We start from the raw sequence: 19310 nt of genomic DNA, 5'->3' as shown, positions 1-19310 counted from the left end.
AAGTATTAGGAGCTTTATAAACATCATATTTAAGCCTAACAACAATCTTCTGAAATAGGTACCAATTTTAAAGATGAGAAAACTGGGCCCGAAGAAATTAAGTTGTTAAATTTCACAGGCAATGCGTTGTAGAGCCTGGATTCCAACCTCAGCAGTCCGATTCTGGAGCTTGGGTGCTTAGCCACTACCTTATCCTGCTCCACTGTACAGCCCTTGGTGTGGTGGGCTGTTTATGTAGCAGTGGTCAGAGGGCAACGTGGTTTTAACAGAAGAAGGGGCCTTGCACAGTGACTGAAAAATAGGCATTCTGAAAAGCCCAGGAGTAGATCAACTGTAAAAAGAGAAAAGCAAAAAATGTTTAAAGTTGAAGGAAAATTTTGTATCAAGGTAATTAAAGAGTCTTTGTACATTTTTAGTTTGCACGTACCAAGGAAATACAATTAATGATTTGCTCAGGCAAATAATTCCATTATTCATGCCATTTCCATATTTGCTGCAACTGTCCTTAATACAAATAATTATTTCAGTTTCACAGATCAGTAGGTTGATGCTAAAAGACAATTGTTTGTAATGTGTGCATTATTTTTAAATTTGGATGAATGGGAAAAAAGATGGGTAAATATCACATTTTTTGGACATAAATGAAAACACCAAACATGGAAAATTCAAAACTCATTAAAGATTTCTCTTTGTGAAGAGGCAATGGTCCTTGGGCATTACGGAAAACATGAAGACCATCACATAAAAGTTATGGCTCTGATTTAAAAATCTTCATTCCTATGTCCAAACGAATTTTGAGATAAACATCTGACCATTTCAATTCTAATAATCTATAGGAAACTCAATTATTTATATCATACAAAATGTAAAGTAGCTAAGTTATGTAATAACAGGTAAGTAATGTTCATAGGAACACACTTTTTAATAATTAAAAATTACCAACCCCCCATGTGTTCATCAATAGAGGAATAGATGAGTAAAATTAAAATATGGTGTAGTTGTACACTGGAATAGTATGGTAATAAAAGCATTGAGCCACAGGTATATGTGTTTTTCATATATATATATATATATATATATATATATATATATATATATATATGAAAAAGTTAATGTATAAAAACCCTGGACTTTGAAACACACCAAATTCATTAGGGTATTGGTCACAATGAAAGAGAGGAAAATTTCAAAGAAAATATTTTATTTTTATTAAATAATAACTGAAGTAAACATAATGAAGTATTAAACCATTGGTGAGATCAAGATTATATTATTTCTTTTAATTTTGAGTACTTTAAAATATTTATAATTTAAAATCAACTACTTAAATATTTTAGGCAAAATGTATTTGGAATAAATTATTCAGAAAATTATTTCAATTTATCATAATATTCAAATAGTCAATCTCTTAAAATTTATGATAATCATAGTCTTATTAAAAAAAAGGAATATAAACCTCTCTGAAGATTTCAAGATGACCAGACAATATTGGATATTCTATAGGATTTAATTCAGGAAAGAAAACTGGAAATTTCAAGCTTTCATGAGCTTAAACCTCAGTTTTATTTTGCACATTCTTATTTGTACTAAAAAAGTGCAATTTTGTCTCCTAATAGAGGCTGTCCCTCAGAAGTCAATACTGGCTTTTCACTGTGAGTGTCCTGGTGTACACTTTACTATCACCTGTGCAGTGCAGAAATGTACCAATTACACAGCTGAGACGAAACAAACAGAAAATACTTAAGCACAAAAAGATCTCGAATCTGAAAACCCACTTACACTGAGATCTTATGGCTATATTTAATCTGCTAGAAACTTAACCAGGAGCCAAGGTGTTTTTAATGGCATCCCAGGTGAAAATGGATGTTAAAATTCATTGAGTCCAACCACTCTTCCGAAGCACGGGAAGACAAGTTGAAAGCAAATGGTTGGGACTCTTGGGTCTCAGTGCTTCTATCAAGGAAATGGGAATAAGATTACTTGTTCTCAATCAGTAGATTGCTGCTCCTCCCCACCTCCTAATCTGTTTTCCTTTCTATAACCTTAGTGATCATTTTAAAATACAAATCTGGTCAAGTCACTCCTCTGCTTAAAACTCCTCAATGTCCTTTGTTGCCCTTAACTTGACTTATTAGCTTTGGCTGGTCTGACTTCAGTTTATCCCTTCATCCTCATGTTGACCCATTCCTTCTTGTGCTTTAATACTCTAATCAGAATTTCTTGACCTCCATACAAGTCTACTTAATTAATTGTTTACTTGGATACATCTATCATTTAGTCTGTAGTCTCATTCACAAGGGCAGAGATCGTATTTACGAGATTCATTATTGTAACATTAGTACCTATAATAGTGCTTAGAATATAGTACATACTCAACAAGTATTTGTTGAAAAAAGGGAAGGAAGAATATAAGAAAAGAGTAGGGAAAAGGTTATTTAAGGTTAGACTAAATAGGTTTATAAAGCATTAGTAGGAATTACATGATTTGGTGCCAATCAGAGAAATGATCCCTACATCGCAGCTCAATGTATCTTTGGCTCCATTGTTTTTGGGGAGATGGAAGGGAGACAAAAAAAGAGTAAAATGCTCTGATGCTTGCAGTGGCTGAAATGATTCAATCCTTCAGGTCTACTGATTAAGGAACATCACAAACTCGATTCATAGGAAAAAGATTTTCAAAACTCAGAGGCAGCACCCAAACGCACAGACTCTCAGTGGCTTGTGGGGTTTCCTTTATTGGTCACCTGTAAACAAAGCCAGCCAGAGCTGTGATGACTAAGTTCAGGCCATAAACTTCTCAGACAGTTAATTAATTCTTCACACATTATTTTATTATTTATTTATGAATTTTGTTTATTTTATTGTCTTTATCTTTATTGTTGAAAATATTACAGATGTCCCCTTTTTACCCCCACTGATTCCCTCCACCCTGCATTCATTCCACCCCCAGGCTTTCCCTAGACCAGGGTCTGTATCTATGGATTATGCTTATAAACATTTAAGTTCCTTGATTAATCTCTCCCCACCCACACCCCCTCTCTATCTTCCCTCTGAGATCCCTCAGTCTGTTCCATGCTTCTATGTCTCTGGATCCATTTTGTTCATCAGCTTATTTTGTTTACTATATTCCACATATGAGTGAGATCATGGGGCACTTGTCTTTCTCTGACTGGCTTATTTCACTTAGCATAATACTTTCTAGTTCCCTCCATGCTGTTCCAAAGGCTAAGCGATCCTCCTTTTTTATAGCTGCATAGTATTCCATGGTGTAAATGTGCCACAGCTTTTTTATAAAGTGAGTTTTCATAGCAGATGTAAATCTACACTGTGTCACACAAACATTAAACATAAGTATCAATACCATGATGGGGAAAATCACAACCATGGTAAGAGGATACATAGTAAGAAGATACACAAACATAGTTGATTTTCAGAAACTTTTCCTTAACTCATGGTCTGAGCATAGTGTCAGAATTACCAATTTAGAACGGTTTCCAAAATTCAACTTAATATGGAAATTGTCCAATCATCTATATTATGCCCAGAGTTGTGCTAGGAAATGGGTAGAAATTTAAAAGAGGCAAAGTCTATAAAAATACCCTAAAAACGACAGGTAAATCTTAAGCAACTTTCTCTTGATTTTATATTTGTAATTTCAGGATCTTTTCTCATCTGCTCCTCAGGAATCTGGAAATCCAGCTGATCTGGAAAAATAATCTAAAACACTAACTTCCCTCTGTATAGATGAGGTATCAAAAGCTTCAAAGTATCACTATTTTGTTTATTATAACAATCAATTTTTTTACCTATATATTCAGATTTTCTGCTTGAGGGTTTTTTGGTGTTTTGTTTGTTTGTTTTGTAGCCACGTCAATAAAAAATGTCCATGCTCACCCTGACCAGCCTGGTCAGTCGGTTGGGCGTCACTCTGTGCACCGAAAGGGCGCCAGTTCAGTTTCCGGTCAGGGCACATGCCCAGTATTTCAGGCTCGATCCCCAGGAGGGAGCAGGCAGGAGGCAGCCGATTGATGTTTTGCTCTCACATTGATGTTTCTTTCTCTCTCCCTCTCCCTTCTTCTCTCTCTAAAAAAAATCTTTAAAAAAAAGCCAATGATCACTATTTCTACTTTACAGTTTTACAATAACTTCTAAGTCACCTGAATCACGGCACTAATTCAATAGCTTGCACACAATGCCTAGCAGAAAGCCAAAGACTAACAGGGATGAGATAGTCATTATAGTTTTGCTATTCTAGAGAAGTCCATCTTATTAATGCATTTATTCATTAATTTAATAAATATTTATGGAGTGCTTATGATGTGCTAAACATTTTAGCATAGAATGACACCTAGCCAACTGACCACGCTAAAATGCTGGGTATATAATCATGAGCCAAACAGAGGTGATCTCTGCCCATATGGAACTTAATATCTAGTAGGTGGGATGACATCTACCAGGCACAAAATAAAGATGAATTCAGCTGTCAAAAACGTGTAGAATTGTCAAATAAGACCTTTTTGATAAACAGAGCTTGAAGTTTTTACTCTGTACCCAGTATATATTTCACTTGGGAGAGTCCTTATTTTTATTCATATTAAAAACACACACAGACAGCCTTCTCTCTCCTATTCCTTTGACTTTCATAAACCTTGAGAAACATTTCAAAAATATCAGGATTCCCAGTGTCATGCAGACCCTTACCCTTCGCTTCCCTGTACTTTAAGCAGGCGTCCCTCAGAAGAACAGAGGCTGTGGGTCATGACAAACCTGTATGCGCCTCTCAGTCAAGCCAGGTTTTCTATGAACTATCTCAGGGTGAAAATAAAAGTTTGTGTCGCAGCTGTAATCTTTCAGACGGGGGTGATCTACTCACATTTTCATAGATAATAACAGCAGCAAGAGAAAGAACAGGGTCTCACAAATGACAGGGTGTTAGCTCAAGGCAGCACCGAGGACAAGGGGGGAGACCAGAGAACACTTACTGGTAAGTGGTGGGGCTGACGTTGATGCGCCGAGGGTGGCTCCCCGATTCGAATTTGCTTGCCAGGGTGACATTATTTCCAAAGAGGCAATATCGTGGCATTCTCACCCCAACCACTCCGGCCAGCACGGAGCCTGAATGAATGCCTATCCTCATCTAAAAACAAAAAAAAAAAATAAGAAAAGTAAAAGGATATATTTATGCTTTCATTTGCTATACAATTATTTTAATGAGAAGTACTGCTAATTATGTAAACCATTAAACCACAAACTCCTCCAAGACCTTGGCCATATTTGTGATCCCAATATCTTTTTAAACATGGATGCTGTGCAATAAATGAATAAATAGATTTATTATAGGAAAAAAACCTACATTTAATTTGCTACATAAATCTAGTTATGTTCCAAGTCAAGTCAGGTTTCATTTGTACATGAAATGCTCTAATGCATGAAAAACGTATTATCCTCCTGCCGGTTATTTATTCTCACATAAAACCCTATTTCCCCTCCACAGCATTAAATACAATTATCAATTAAATATTTATATTTCTGTTTATTTTAATTCAGTGTTGGATTTTTCCCTTGAGAGAAGGATCCATATCTATTTCCTTACTGCTGAATATTCAACACTTAGTTCTGTACCAAGAGCAAAGCAGGCACTCGGTAGTAACCGGTGAATGTTGAATAAATTGCCTAAATTCCACAACAGTATTAAAATGGAGTTCTAGAGAATTCAGCCCTCGAGTCTGTCAAGAAGAGTCGACTGAAAACCCTGAAGAGTAGAACAAGTGCTGTACATTTTATTCTTGGAGAACCTGATAAATGTAGTCTGGTCCATACCTCTAAGGAGCCTTCAATGGGAGGTTAATGTGCACTTAAAGTTTCAATAATGGAAGTCGTATCTACATGATCTACACCAACATAACCAAAGCTAATGGTTACCAAGCGGAAGATGCCATCTTTATTTCTAGGGGAGTGTTGGTGACTCTGGGAGAGGGGGAAATCTGACCCCTAGATGTCTACTACATAGTCAGTGTCAGTGTGTTCCTTACCCCGTGTGCTATTGCCACTATATTTGTTAGATAAAAAGTCACTTTTAGGCTAACTCTTGTCATGAGATTGGAGACTTCTTCATGTAACAACCCATAATAAGACAGGTTAAAACCAATGTGTTCTATCTGAGGTCCTAATCACCTCATCATCTACTCTTAAAATATATTTAGAAATTCAATATACTAGGAAGAACCAAGATACACGTGAGAAAGAAGAAAAAGTTGAAATATTTGCCCTATGAGATATCAAGTCTTTGTATAAACATATGTAATTAGTACACAGATATCATAATATTGATGCATAGAGATATAGACACTGGAGGGCTTTAAGGGAGAGATCGACAGCAATACAGTCATAGGAGGGGACTTTAACACCCCACTGACTTCACTGGATAGATCTTCCAGGCAAAAAATCAACAAGGAAACAGTGACTCTAAGTGACACACTAGATCAGATGGATTTAGTTGACATTTACAGAACATTCCACCCCAAAGCTGCAGAATAAGCTTTCTCCTCAAGTGCACATGGGACACTCTCAAAGGTGGACCACGTTAGGACACAAAACCAGTCTCTACAAGGTCAAGAAGATTGAAATCATATCCAGCATCTTCTCGAACTTTTACACCATGGAATACTATGCAGCTGAAAGAAAGAAGGAGCCCTTACTCTTTGAGACAGCATGGTGGGACCTGGAGAAGGTATTATCTTAAGTGAAATAAGCCAGGCAGAGAAAGGCAAGTGTCACATGATCTTACTCACATGTGGAATCTAATGAACAAAATAAACTGATGAACAAAACAGATCCAGAGACAAAGAAACATGGAACAGACTGAGGGATCTCAGAGTGAAGGCGGGGAGGGGAGAAATTAACCTAAGAACTTATATGCATATAATAAGCATTCATTCATATCCAGTATGAAACACTATGATTGTTAACTTTTACTAGGAAAATAGTGGTCAATTTTATTTATCTTCTCATAGTATAAGGGCTGGGGAGTTTTCTGGTTCTCACGCCTTATTCCACAGATGTGGAAACTGAAACACAAAGCGTAAATGGCCTGGTAAAGTTAGGATTAGAGCCCCAAAAGAAATATAATTCTCATGACTTCTACTGCATTAGTCTTTCTATCATTATATTTTGGCAGTTCTCTTTCTTAATCCTTTATTTTTCATTTTTAAAGGAGAAAACTGCATAACTATAATTTATGTTTATATAAATCTGCTTAAATAGAGTTATATAACATCATTAAAGGAAGGGAATAAGGGAAAGTGTTTTCTGAGAAAAAATTTTGAAGATTTTGAAAAATAACAGAAAGCTAAAATAAAATTCAAATACACACAAAATCAAATGGATATCAAACTGTCATAACCAAGCATAAGGAGACATAATTACTAAAGGTAATGTGGTAACTTAGATGGGATCTTGAACAAAAAAAAAGGACATTAGGTAAAAATTGAGAAAATCTGAAGAAAATATAAACTTTAGTTGATAGTAATGTAATCATAATGGTTCATTAATTACAAAAATAGCGCCATATTATTGTTTAGGGAAAACTGGATGTAGGGTATTCGGGGACTCTCGGTATTATTTTTGCAATAATTCTGAAAATATAAAACTGTTATAAAGTAGTAAAAAAATATTTAAAAATGTAAGTCATATGCTCCTCCACCAATAAAAAGACAAATTTACAAATGTTTCTTACCTCTAAAAATGTTTCTTAGTTTTAAATTCAGGCAGTAAAAACTCAAGGGATTGTGATGTGGAATAAAAGAATTTAATGTGATAATGTAAAAATTAATAATTCAGAAATATTAGAAAGAAATGAACCAACCAACCAACCAAAGGGCAGTAGTCCTAAATCCTGTTGTATATTCCTGTTGTTCCCAACATTTACTCCATTTGGGCGTTAGATGGCGCTCACGCTCATTTTACTGAGCAGGTTGGCTCCTTAATATCAGCAATAGATTTCTCAGCTCAAGATATGTACGAAAGATTTGGCCCAATATTAATTTGGGGGGTAAACTGTAAAAACAAAGTTGACCCTCATAATAAGGTTTAAATAAACCTTGGCTTTGGTGGCAAATTTTAAAAAATGAACAAAACTGGAAATGAAGAAATCATTAAGCAAGATTCATAAATTCCAAGGGGTCCAATGGTAGACTAGACCTCAAGGCATCCGAAGATCCCCTGAACTTGTATATGTGTGTGTTGTATCGACAATGTACATCAGCTTTTCAAAGGAGCCCATGGATTCCACAATATTTTAGAACCATTACTTTATTTACCCCTTTCGGTTTCAAATCATTTCTGTATCTTCAACATCTACCACTGAATTGTGCATTTAGTACACATTCTTAAAATCTTATTAAATGTATAAATATGTGATTGGATCAGGAGAATGAAAGGAAATTCTATGCTGAGCAAAACTGTCGGCCTTTCTTTGCTCTAAATACCTGCAGCACTGTGTTTTTACCATTCAAGTCACTGGCTATTCTTTCATGTTTGTGTCCTTCATCAATAGTTGCAAACTAAGAGTGTTTAAAGCACCTTGTAAACAAGAAACCTTGATCAATGTTTTACACCCGATCCTACTTCTGCTTGTCGCACTAGTCCAATAGTCGATAAAGTAACATCCCAGACCTCAAAAAATTGTATCTTTAGATCCTCCCAAATCTGACTAAAACTTACATGAAAGTAGTTAATGGCTGCAATAAATAAGTAAATAAATAGCTTAGTCACTGGGGTTAAAATCACTCCTCAAAACTTAAAATTATTCTTTCTGCTTCAGTCCACCTGTGACATTTCTATTTTGATGGTGTCCTCTAGTACAAAATAAAAGAATAATAGATTCTCACGAATCAGTGAGTCCATGGACTAGGCTGTCATCTGATTTAATAAAGGCACTGCTTTTAACCGAGGCTTTGAGATCTTGAAGTTTGAAATTATAGGTTTTGTAGTCTTTATTTGTAATTACCATGCTATTGATCCCATCCAAGCAAACAAAAGATAAAAAAGTAGGAAACTTTCTTCTTCAAAATGAGAACTCGATAAATGAAGAACTTACACAATATAATCATCAAAGACCATTCTATGTATCTGTGCGTGCGTGTGTGTGTGTGTTCCACACAATGTCAATTTTAAGGAATCTCTTAGTACACAGACTCCTAAAACAGTGCTTGTGTACTGATTTATTCTGTTTTGACCCCATGCCCCTGATGCATGAATTTCAGAATAAGAAATCTGTAGTTTTAAACAAACCAATCTCTTTATTCAAAAATAAATTTCTGATTGTTACTTTGTGTTATTAATGTGCGACTTTATAAAACTAGTAAAATATATACCATTACTTTGATGTATTTCATTATGATACCAACTCACCTGCAGACCCCTGAACACACCAACCTGTTTTCCTGCCCTGGGTACCTGCTCAGACTGCCTTCCACCACTTCTCTGGGTAATTCCATCATTTTCAAGGGCCCAGCTTTGCCATCATCTCTGCCCCATGCCTGTGCATAAGTTCCCCTGCTTTCCTCATTTCTTGATCTGTCCTGATGGCTTCAGGGACCACAGCTCAGAAGTCCCTTTCTCCAGGAAGCCTTTCGTCAGGAAGTTAGGTGTCCCTGGTATCAACTGTGTTCACTGTGATTCCCTTCTCCCACCAGTCACTACGCTTCATTTTCCTTCTTTTGTCATTCATTACCTGTCTCCTCTGCTTGGTGCTAACCTCTGGAAAAACATGGATAACCTCTATCTTACTGTGATACCCCAGCACCTACCAGAACCTTCCTGAACATAGATAGTGGTGACTCAATAAATACTGAAGAGAAATATGAATGTGAACCACTTCTTTAAAAAAAAATCAGGAGATAAACTAATAAGCCTTTGGAAATCGATTTTTGGAATGTATTTTGTTTTCTTCCACTGTTCTTCTTCATTTAAAAAAAAATGTTCTAAAAAATAGTTTTAAGTAAAGAATAATTTGCCAGAAACTTGCTTAAGGTATGTCTCCATTCCCTTTCATGCTACCAAGTTAAAAATAACCACATGAACAAACAAAACAAGCTGGGGCAAGTGAAGTGAGTGTATCCGAGCAGCGACACCCACCCAGGGAACTACCTAAGAGCTGCCTGTGAGAGCTGATACCAGGAGCCAGGGACACAGCAAAACGTGGCCAATAGTGACCTTCGTGCTGACACCAGCCACTAAAACGTCTAACTACGATATCTATTTGAGTGGTGTATGTCGGAGGCCACATATATCCTACAGTTACCAAAATTATACCAAATACTTCTATTTCAAACTTATTTTCTTAAGAAGTTATTTCAAATAAGTAAGGGCATTATCAAAACAAAAATCCAGCCATAGTGGAATATTATTTTTTAGCGTAAAGTAGCTCATTTCAATTGCTAACTGCTTTCTGTCACAATATTAATAAAGAACATGTTCTCAGTGAAAGGAGTTAGAAGTGTTTCAGAGTACTTTGAACCAAATACTGGAAATGGTAAAATATCCATTTATTTCAGGAACTTAAAAGGTAGTTGGTGACAGACGTCTCCACCTTTAAAAAAGTGCCTGAATTTCCAGTGACCATCACAATGACAGCACTGGGCCCTTAGCTTCTTCCATCAGATTATTTCCATCTGCCTTTTATAAGCCACACCCAGACAATGGACTACTTTCAGGGGGAAAAGCCAAATGAAAGTAACTCTTACCCAATACAATTCCTATTTTTTCAAAAGGTAGAAAAGGGTAGACCATGGATTTCAATCATCATAAGGACTTCAGATGTGATTTTGGAAGCCATCAAGAGTGTGAGGCTCGATCATGTCCATCCTTTTTTTTGTGACAACACTGCATCTTTTCACAGTGCCTGGCATGCAAGTCGGTGATTGGTAAATATACTATATGTGTTAGGTAAACAAGGCAAACAATTATAATTGGCAAATTATATTTCTGATTCAGAATATTAATATGGGCTACAGGATAGAGAATGACTTTAGATTTATGGCTAAGCAAGAAAGAGTGTAAGCTAAAAAATAGTTCTTAGTGAAATTTGAGTGGCAATGCTGATGGAAGGGAAAAGGCTTATTAGAGAGATGTGGAGGCGGTAAGTTGACAGGACTGACCGACTTCCCAGGTGTAAAGGAAAAAAGAAGGGAGCTATAAAGGAGGGTGCCCCAAGCTCTGGGTGAGAAAGAAATAATGAGCTCCCTTTGGGTGGGGTGAAGATGGAAGATTGTGAGTTAATTTGGAATGGGAAAGTTAAAGTTAAATGTGAGTTAAATTTGAATTGGGAGATATAAGCTTTGAAGCCATTCAGAAGCCATGGCTGTGGCATGGGGAGAAAAAAACAAAATGAGTTGAGTGAATAATTTTGGAAATTTAAAAGATTAATCATAATTCTAACAGATGTGAAGTGGTTTCTTACTGTAGTTTTGACTTGCATTTCCCTAATAGCTAGTCAAGCTGAGCATCTTTTCATGTATCTGTTGGCAATTTGCATATCATCTTGAAAGAAGTGTCTGTTCAGGTCCTCTACTCATTTTTTTTAAATTTGACTGTCTGTTTGGTGTTGAGATTTATGAGTTTTTTGTATATATTTTGGATATTAATCCTTTGTCGGAGCTGTGGTTTGTAAATATTATCTCCCAATCAGTTGGTTGCATTTTTGTTTTGTTGATGGTTTTGTTTTGTTTTTGCTGTGCAGAAGCTTTTTAGCTTGCTATAGTCCCATTCATTTACTGTCTTAGTTTAGAAAATCATATGGGTCTTGACCTCTTGGTTTATTGTGAAATTTTGTACAAAACAAACAAAAACATGTGCAGGCATATTTCATCATGATATATTTCTCATCAACATCATATAGGCATAATTCTTAATTTTTAAATGAAGAGTAAGGAACCTGTTTTGCAGTCCTTTCCCGACTTCATGCCCATTGCTCCAGAGCTCCCCTTTCAGGGCGTATACCATAGGATTAATTCTCATGCCTCAGAATCATCTGAACATACCCTTGGATTTTCTGGCCCTGGCATGCCTTAGCCCATTCATTTACTTTTGCCTTTATTTCCTTTGCCTTTAGGGTCCAATAGGACAGATAATAGCAAGTGTTGGGGAGGTTGTGGAGAAAAGGGAACCCTCATTCACTGCTGCTGGGAATGTGAACTGGTACAGCCACTATGGCAAACAGTATGGCAATTTCTCAAAAAATTAAGAATAGAGTTACCATATGACCCAGCAATCCCTCTTCTGGGTATCTACCGAAAAACTTGAAAATGTTTATCCACAAAGATATACATACATACCCCTATGTTCATTGCAGCATTATTCACAGTGGCCAAGACATGGAGACAACCAAGGTGTCCTGAGATAGAGGACTGGATAAAGAAGATGTGGTGCATGGACACAATGGATACTACTCAGCCATAAGAAAAGACGAAATACTGCCATTTGCGACAACACGGATGGCCTTTGAGAATATCATGCTAAGTGAAATAAGTCAGTCAGAAAAAGCTAAGAACTATATGATTTCACTCATGCGGGATATAAAACTGAAACTTGGAGACACAGAAAGCAGCGTGGTGGTTACCAGAAGGAAGGGGGGGGTTAGTAAAGAGTAAAGGGGGCCAAATATGTGGCGATGGAAGATGACTGACTTTGGGGGGGGTGGGCACGCAGTGCAGTGTACAGATCATGTATTGTAGAAACATACACCTGAAACCTATAGGACGTTGTTGACCCACATCAGCCCAATACATTCAATTTAAAAAGAAAATAAATAAGTAAAAGATTGATAATCAAAGTAAAACCAAGGATCTGAAGCCAGGTCAAGGGTCTCAGTGTTAGAGCAGATAGGTTAGGGTTAAAGATCAGATCAAAATGGAGGGATAAAAGCAGAGAGTGAGACATCCACGAGAAGTCAAGTGATTAAGTTTAAGGCAATGAAAATAAGGAGATCTTAATAGCAAAGCAAACCTTTTAGGACAAGAGTGAGTGCCTTAGCAGAGCCTGCCAAAGGTCTGGAGAAAGGAGAAAGCAGGTGAGAAGGACATGCACGTCATGGTGAGCAAGGAATCAGGGGCCCATCTGGAGATGGGAGAATAAATTCAAGAGATGCCCTGAAAGACGCAGCCCGTCTTGCGAGTTTCCCTTCTCAGAGTCCCCTGAACCAGGCTCATTGAATCTGGCAAACAGAATCCAGCCACTGCCATTTTTCCACAACTGGAGATGAGAGCATGGATTGGATGACATGAGCGTCACAGTTAGATGACCTTAGTCTCTTGAACTTGGAAGGAAACCACAGACATTCTTAATTTCTTAAGTCTCTGAAGAATTTTCAATCTACTAAACACAGCACAAAGGTCACATTTTTGAATTGTGCCTTTGCCCCAGTCATTTAAAAAGAATTCAACAGGAAGAAAAAAAACCCATAACGCTTATGGGGAAAAATATCTCAGATTTATTAAAAAGGAAAAGGAAAACAACTTGTGTTCAGAAACTAGGTTTTGTACACTGAAATCACTTAGGAAGTGTCCTGATGATTCTACCTCCTAAATCTCTTCTTACAGGGAATTCATAATCCTTAACGGCCTGGCTCCTTGACAATGTCCCATCTCCTCGGACACTACTCCCATCTATGTAATTTTTGCTCTTAAAACATCATGTGCCTTGTTGTTTTCTAAATTCACTGAACATTTCCGCACTTCTGGGCCTTTGTACAGGCTATTTCTTCCGCATGTACTGTATAAATGAACTAATTGAATGTGTGTGATATGTTGGCAGAGGGCTATAAACAATATTTCCTCAGGACATTAACTCCCCACTCACTGGCCAAGGCACCATTCATTCTCTTTCTACTGTACCTTAGTCTCACCATTACCCTAATTACCTGACAAATTCCTACTCAATCTATTAACCTTCAGTGCTCACTTCATATTCCCGCCTCACATAGTCTTCCCTACCTGGTGGCCTCGCTCCTCTCAACCTTCACCCACCCCAGTTTATCTTGGTTTCTTGTACATTCCCCTGTTTTGGCATGTATAAATAATGGTAGACTCTTGAAATTATGCTGAAGAGATGAAGAGGGCCCCTCTTTGGGAATCTAAAAAAATATTTGGAACCCTAAATTCACAATGCCACAGAATCAAGTTATTTCTCCTAAAAAATGTTTATCGAAGAATGAGACATAACACAAGCCATGTGGATGCTCAGATAGTGAACAGCCGTCTAAGCTGGGTGACGAGTCCCTGTCCAAGCCTGGCAGCAGGGGGGATTTAAATGCAAGTCTAGGCGACATTATTATTCTTATAACTACTCCGAGTTCACTTGTGAACAGTTGAAACTGAGAATGTAAATTTTATACATGCCAAGGATCAATATTATGGCACTTACTTGTTTATACATTTGCTACTGCATCTAAATCTACATTCCACGAGAGGAGGGGCTGTGCCTATTGATCTTTGTGGGAGAACTTGTAGTTGTTCAATAAATGTTTAATGAATGACTGAACCAGATACCTGAAATTCAATTGCAATGTCTGAGCAATCACAAATGTTATTGCCTGTCCCCTGCCTGTGTGAATGAGAACGTGACATCTTCCCATTTTTAAAAAGTATGACTGCTAGAGGAAAAGATTTACTTCATTCAGTATTGATGCATTTCACTTATTCGTTCACACACCAAATATTTGTTGCGTTCTTAATATATGCTACACATTTTTCTATGTGTTGAAGATACAGGAATAAATATGACAGATGAAGTCTCTGCTTTTATGGTATTTACATTCTAATGGAGACACACATTAAGCAAATAAAAATCACATACCACCACAAATTCAAGTTTTTAAAAAATGTCTCTGTTCTTTTTAAAACCTGAGCAGGAGTTAGATGTAGTGCCCGAAGTTAGGAAGATTTAGCACTGGCGGGGTCTTCTCTATATTGCTGCCACCACACAATACAAACCCTGAGCTTTGCAATTTCAGATTCAGGCTATTTTTCAAACCCTTGTATTGTTCCTGACTGGTTTATATAAAAAGCATTACCAGCTAAATGACAAAAATAATTTGTCACTTATGTGGGCTAAGTGTGTGACTGCAAACGAGAAACTTTGCCAACAAAGTGAGAGGCATATTTTAAAAGGTCTTGCTTTTATAACAGGGACCAGATCTTAGCTGAGAAAACAAAAGGGAAAAAATACATAGCCATTTAGTGGAAACTGCTCTTTAGAAGTTCAGTAAAATTTAATTAGAGATCATTTTTTGCAATGACACAAGCTAGCATATTATTGTAAAATCAGCAGGGAAAGTGACAAAAGACCTCTTTTTGTCAATTTAGGTGTCATACCTTGCCTGGGTTATCACAATTGATTGTGAAAGGCCAGGAAGATTGCAAAAATCTTGAGATTTTTCTCATAACTATTCTTTGAAAAAAATTTCCCCTGTACATGCCCTTTGAGATCCAGCTTAGGGAACCATCTTTCATAAGCTCTTTTTTTGAACCCTGCTCTCAAGACATCCTAGTTTTTTCTTCCTCAGTTACCACTGTACTTGACAGGTACTTCAACCAGTTCATTGATCACATTGTACTTTATTTTTAATAAACCTGCTTCCTATTCTAGACTGTAATCTTCTTGTGTCTGGGTATATCTTTAATCCCCAGAAGTTATCTTTTTTGACCCGATGGGATGAATGAATAATTATATTCTATTTTCTGCAATGGCATAATCAAGCATACTACTCTAAAATAATAAGAAAAAGAACTCCTCAGATGGCTAAACAACTTTCTTTTTTATTAAAAAAAAGTGTTTATTGCTTTCAGAGAGAGGAGGGGAGAGAGAGAGAAACATCAATGATGAGAGAGAGTCATTGATCGCTGCCTCCTGCACGCCCCCCACTGAGGGTCAAGCACGAAACCCGGGGCATGTGCCCAGACCTGGATTCAAACCCTGATCTCCTGGTTCATGGGCTGACACTCAACCACCCAGCCACGAGCCACGAGCCACGCTGGCCAGGCTAAAGAACTTTCTTTAATTAAGATGGTCAATTTTTATATCCGCATTCTTCAATTTTATGTAGATAAAGTTGGTTTGGAAACACGGTATCCACCTTTATTAAATTTGTTCACTAGGACCAAATAATATATTTAATGAATATTTAACCTACTTAAGAGGTTTAAATATCAGATATTATGGCTGCCTTTTAAACTGCCACCAATATACTAAAGTGATGAAGAAAATTCAGGAGGAGGAAGGGGGGGGAACAGCAGTATTATTATTTCCTTAAAGGAAAAAAAAATGTTACCCCTAACAAATGTTTAATGGCTTTAGACTTAGTGAAAAACAAATATTGGGAGCAGGAAACTCTTCAGGCTCTGTCCTTAGGATGGGCAATTTGTCTCACTCCAGAAAGTAATGGGAGACAACTGGCTCATTTGTGAACAGTGCAAATGGATGCAGGAATCATTTCTTAACCAAAGCTAAGTGCTAAGGAAGCCACGACAGGATAAAAGATGGTAGAAACGAGGCTGGAAGGAAATACGAGCTAGATTTTATGAAAACAAAGTCCCTGCTTTCCCTTTCTCATTTATCTGCTACAAAAGCATGTGTAGAGATTTAGTCCCTGAGAGAAAAGTAACATATGAATGAAAAATTCAGATTTAGAATCATCTCAATTATAATCGACGATTATTTGTAAAACTTTCCTTCCGCGCTTTCTGAAATACTTATTTCCCAGCAAATTAACTTACTGGCTACCAAACATATTTCTGATCAAGCTTGCCAAAAGTATTTGTTTTCTGAACCAGTGTTTTCAAACGGCTTGGTTGCAATCTTTCAGTGATCTGTAAGGTTAAGTGTTGTTTTACTAATCTTTTGTTTTAATTAGGTGTGCCTTACACACACACATAAACATATATGTGTGCTCTGGGTCAGGGAATAAAATGTAATATGAGTTGTAGTAAAAAAAAAAAATTGAAAGCTATCATTTTAAGGAACATGAATAAGTTAACTCTATTTTACAGAAATGTCTATAGACGGTTAGGCAAGATTACCCGAGGTATAAATGAACCAATTGACTGTGTCTGAAATATCGACAGAGGGCTCTGAGCAGTATTTCCTCAGAAAGTGAACTCCCCAATCGCCGGCCAAGGCACCGTTCTCTTTCTACTATACCTTGCCTCACCATTCCTCTTTTCCCCCTAGTTTCCTCCAGATGTAATCGACACATAAAATTGTGCAAGTTTAAGATGTATAAAGTGTTGATGCGATACATTCATAAATCTCAACACGACTGTCACCATACTACGCGACCACCCCCATCCCATCACAAAGCTACCGTTTCTTTTTTTGTCATGAGAACATTTAAGATCTAATCTCCTAGCAACTTCCAAATCTATGACACAGTATTATTAGCTATAATCACCACGCTATGCCTTAGATCACCTTAGAACTGCAAGTTTTACTCCCTGGGCAACATCTCCCCATTTCATCCGTACTCCTTAAGACTCTAAAGGTGAGATGAGTTTGGACGTCTAGCTTGTGATGTTAGCTGCTTGGTAGATGAAGCTACAGAAAGCCTGGCCCCGAGGGAACAGGACGTGCAGAGGCCTCGTAATGAGGGAGGCGACTGAGTGGCAGGGACCAGCAAGGGGAACCAAGGGGGGACAGAGGAGGCGCTTGGACTGGGGACAAGGTCCTAACAGCCAGAAGGCAGAGGGAGGATGCTGGGCCCGGAGGAGAATGAAGCTTGGCAATGGGGTGCCCAAACTGTGACCGGAGGAAGTGGGGGAGCATCTCTTAGAAGTGTCACCAGTCCTCCCCTGGGACTGCGCGGAGCGCCCCCTCCTGGAGGAGCGCTCCTCTAACCCTTGCAGAATAAACCATTTGGCCGGTGTGGGCTGCAGCCCCTAACCAGTCAGGCACAGCCCATGACTGGCGTGAGCAGGTCACAGTGATCTCCCTTCGCCCGGTTTCCTCTAGACAAGTAAATCCGAGTTCTTTCTCATCCGTAGAACAAAAAAGAAAGGGCCATTTAACATTGTACATACCTTTTCAAATGTGCTTTTTAACTAACCACCTTCAGAAGAACATGAAGCAGGAATATTATCCCAGGAGAAAACTCAGAGGTGATAGGACCCACACAAGTTCACAAACCCAGCAATTATTGGAGCAAGAACCGAAACCTGAATCTTTGCCCTCCAAAGATTCTGCCCGTTGATTACACTGACCTGCTTTTCCATTTGAAAGGGAACAAAAGGATCCAAAATTAAAGACACACTTCAATTATCTCATGGCTTTGCCCTTGGCCTGCATGGCCTTAGGATGTACTAAGAATATCCTGTAAGCCTGAGGATATTGTTCTGGACTTTTTCATTTGTTTATTTATTAGGTTGAAAAAGTACCATATTTCATAGAGCCCAAGTGTCCATAAATTATAAGATGCATGAAGGGAAAGGAAAAAAAATAAGCAATTAAACCATAGCATAATGATTTCATGTCTCTTAGAATTTCCTTTAATTGTTATTTAGTAATTAATATATAATTACTTAAATATTTATTTATATTTATTTAGATATATATTTTTTATCATATTCTTTCTGTACACTCAGAAAAAGAAAAATATGAGCCTGTCACTATTTTGCTTGTTAGTTCCTTTTGTTCATTAGATAGAGAACAGGCTGACAGTTTTTGGAGACTGGAAGGGAGTAAAGGGATTGAGCCAAAAAAGAAAAACTCATGGTCCTGAAAAAAAAATTGTATTTTTCTCTTTAAAAGAAAGAAAAATATGAGCATAATAATTAGGTGAAGTTGTTCCTAAAAGTTCCCATTTCATACTCTACTCGTCTGAATCGTTTTTGAAATTGGAGTTATTGATTTTCCATCTATGCCATCCTCTGTGACATCTTAAGAGGTTCCACTTTTCAGCAAGTTTTGATGTTGAAACCTCTGAATTTTACCAGATGAGCAAAAGAATGTTTGCAAACAATCACTAGGACTCATAGTCTTCAATTAATCTTTGAATAGATTTTAGAATGAAACACCTGGGGTTGTATTTGTGTGCTCACACCACCAAAGATAATACCAACTTCACATGTGAGCAGGCAATAAAAACTGTCTCTGAATTTTGTATGACACCATCAACTGTTAGACATATCCTAGGTTCACTGATGATAAATGGGGCAAGGAAAAAAAGTGTAGTTTGTAATTGATTAAATAAAATACTCTGTTTGAATTCTTTTTACTTTCCCTTTAAAAATAATAGGTGAGCCCCTGGCCAGCATGTTCAG

At 37.3% G+C, this 19310-nt stretch overlaps 1 protein-coding gene across 1 annotated transcript in view; it reads right to left on the bottom strand.

Annotated features, from left to right (window-relative positions):
- GUCY1A2 (guanylate cyclase 1 soluble subunit alpha 2) overlaps positions 1–19310 on the bottom strand; it is a 256869-nt gene that overhangs the window by 22692 nt on the left and 214867 nt on the right. Inside the window, exon 7 of the mRNA XM_087821566.1 lies at positions 4983–5137. Within this exon, the coding sequence (XP_087677692.1) occupies positions 4983–5137 (155 nt within the window). The remainder of the gene's footprint in view (positions 1–4982; positions 5138–19310) is intronic.

This window comes from Miniopterus natalensis, chromosome 11 (genome assembly GCF_054644295.1).
Source record: "Miniopterus natalensis isolate mMinNat1 chromosome 11, mMinNat1.hap1, whole genome shotgun sequence".
Classification (NCBI taxonomy): domain Eukaryota; kingdom Metazoa; phylum Chordata; class Mammalia; order Chiroptera; family Miniopteridae; genus Miniopterus; species Miniopterus natalensis.
This window is presented reverse-complemented; position numbering and strand designations above follow the sequence as displayed.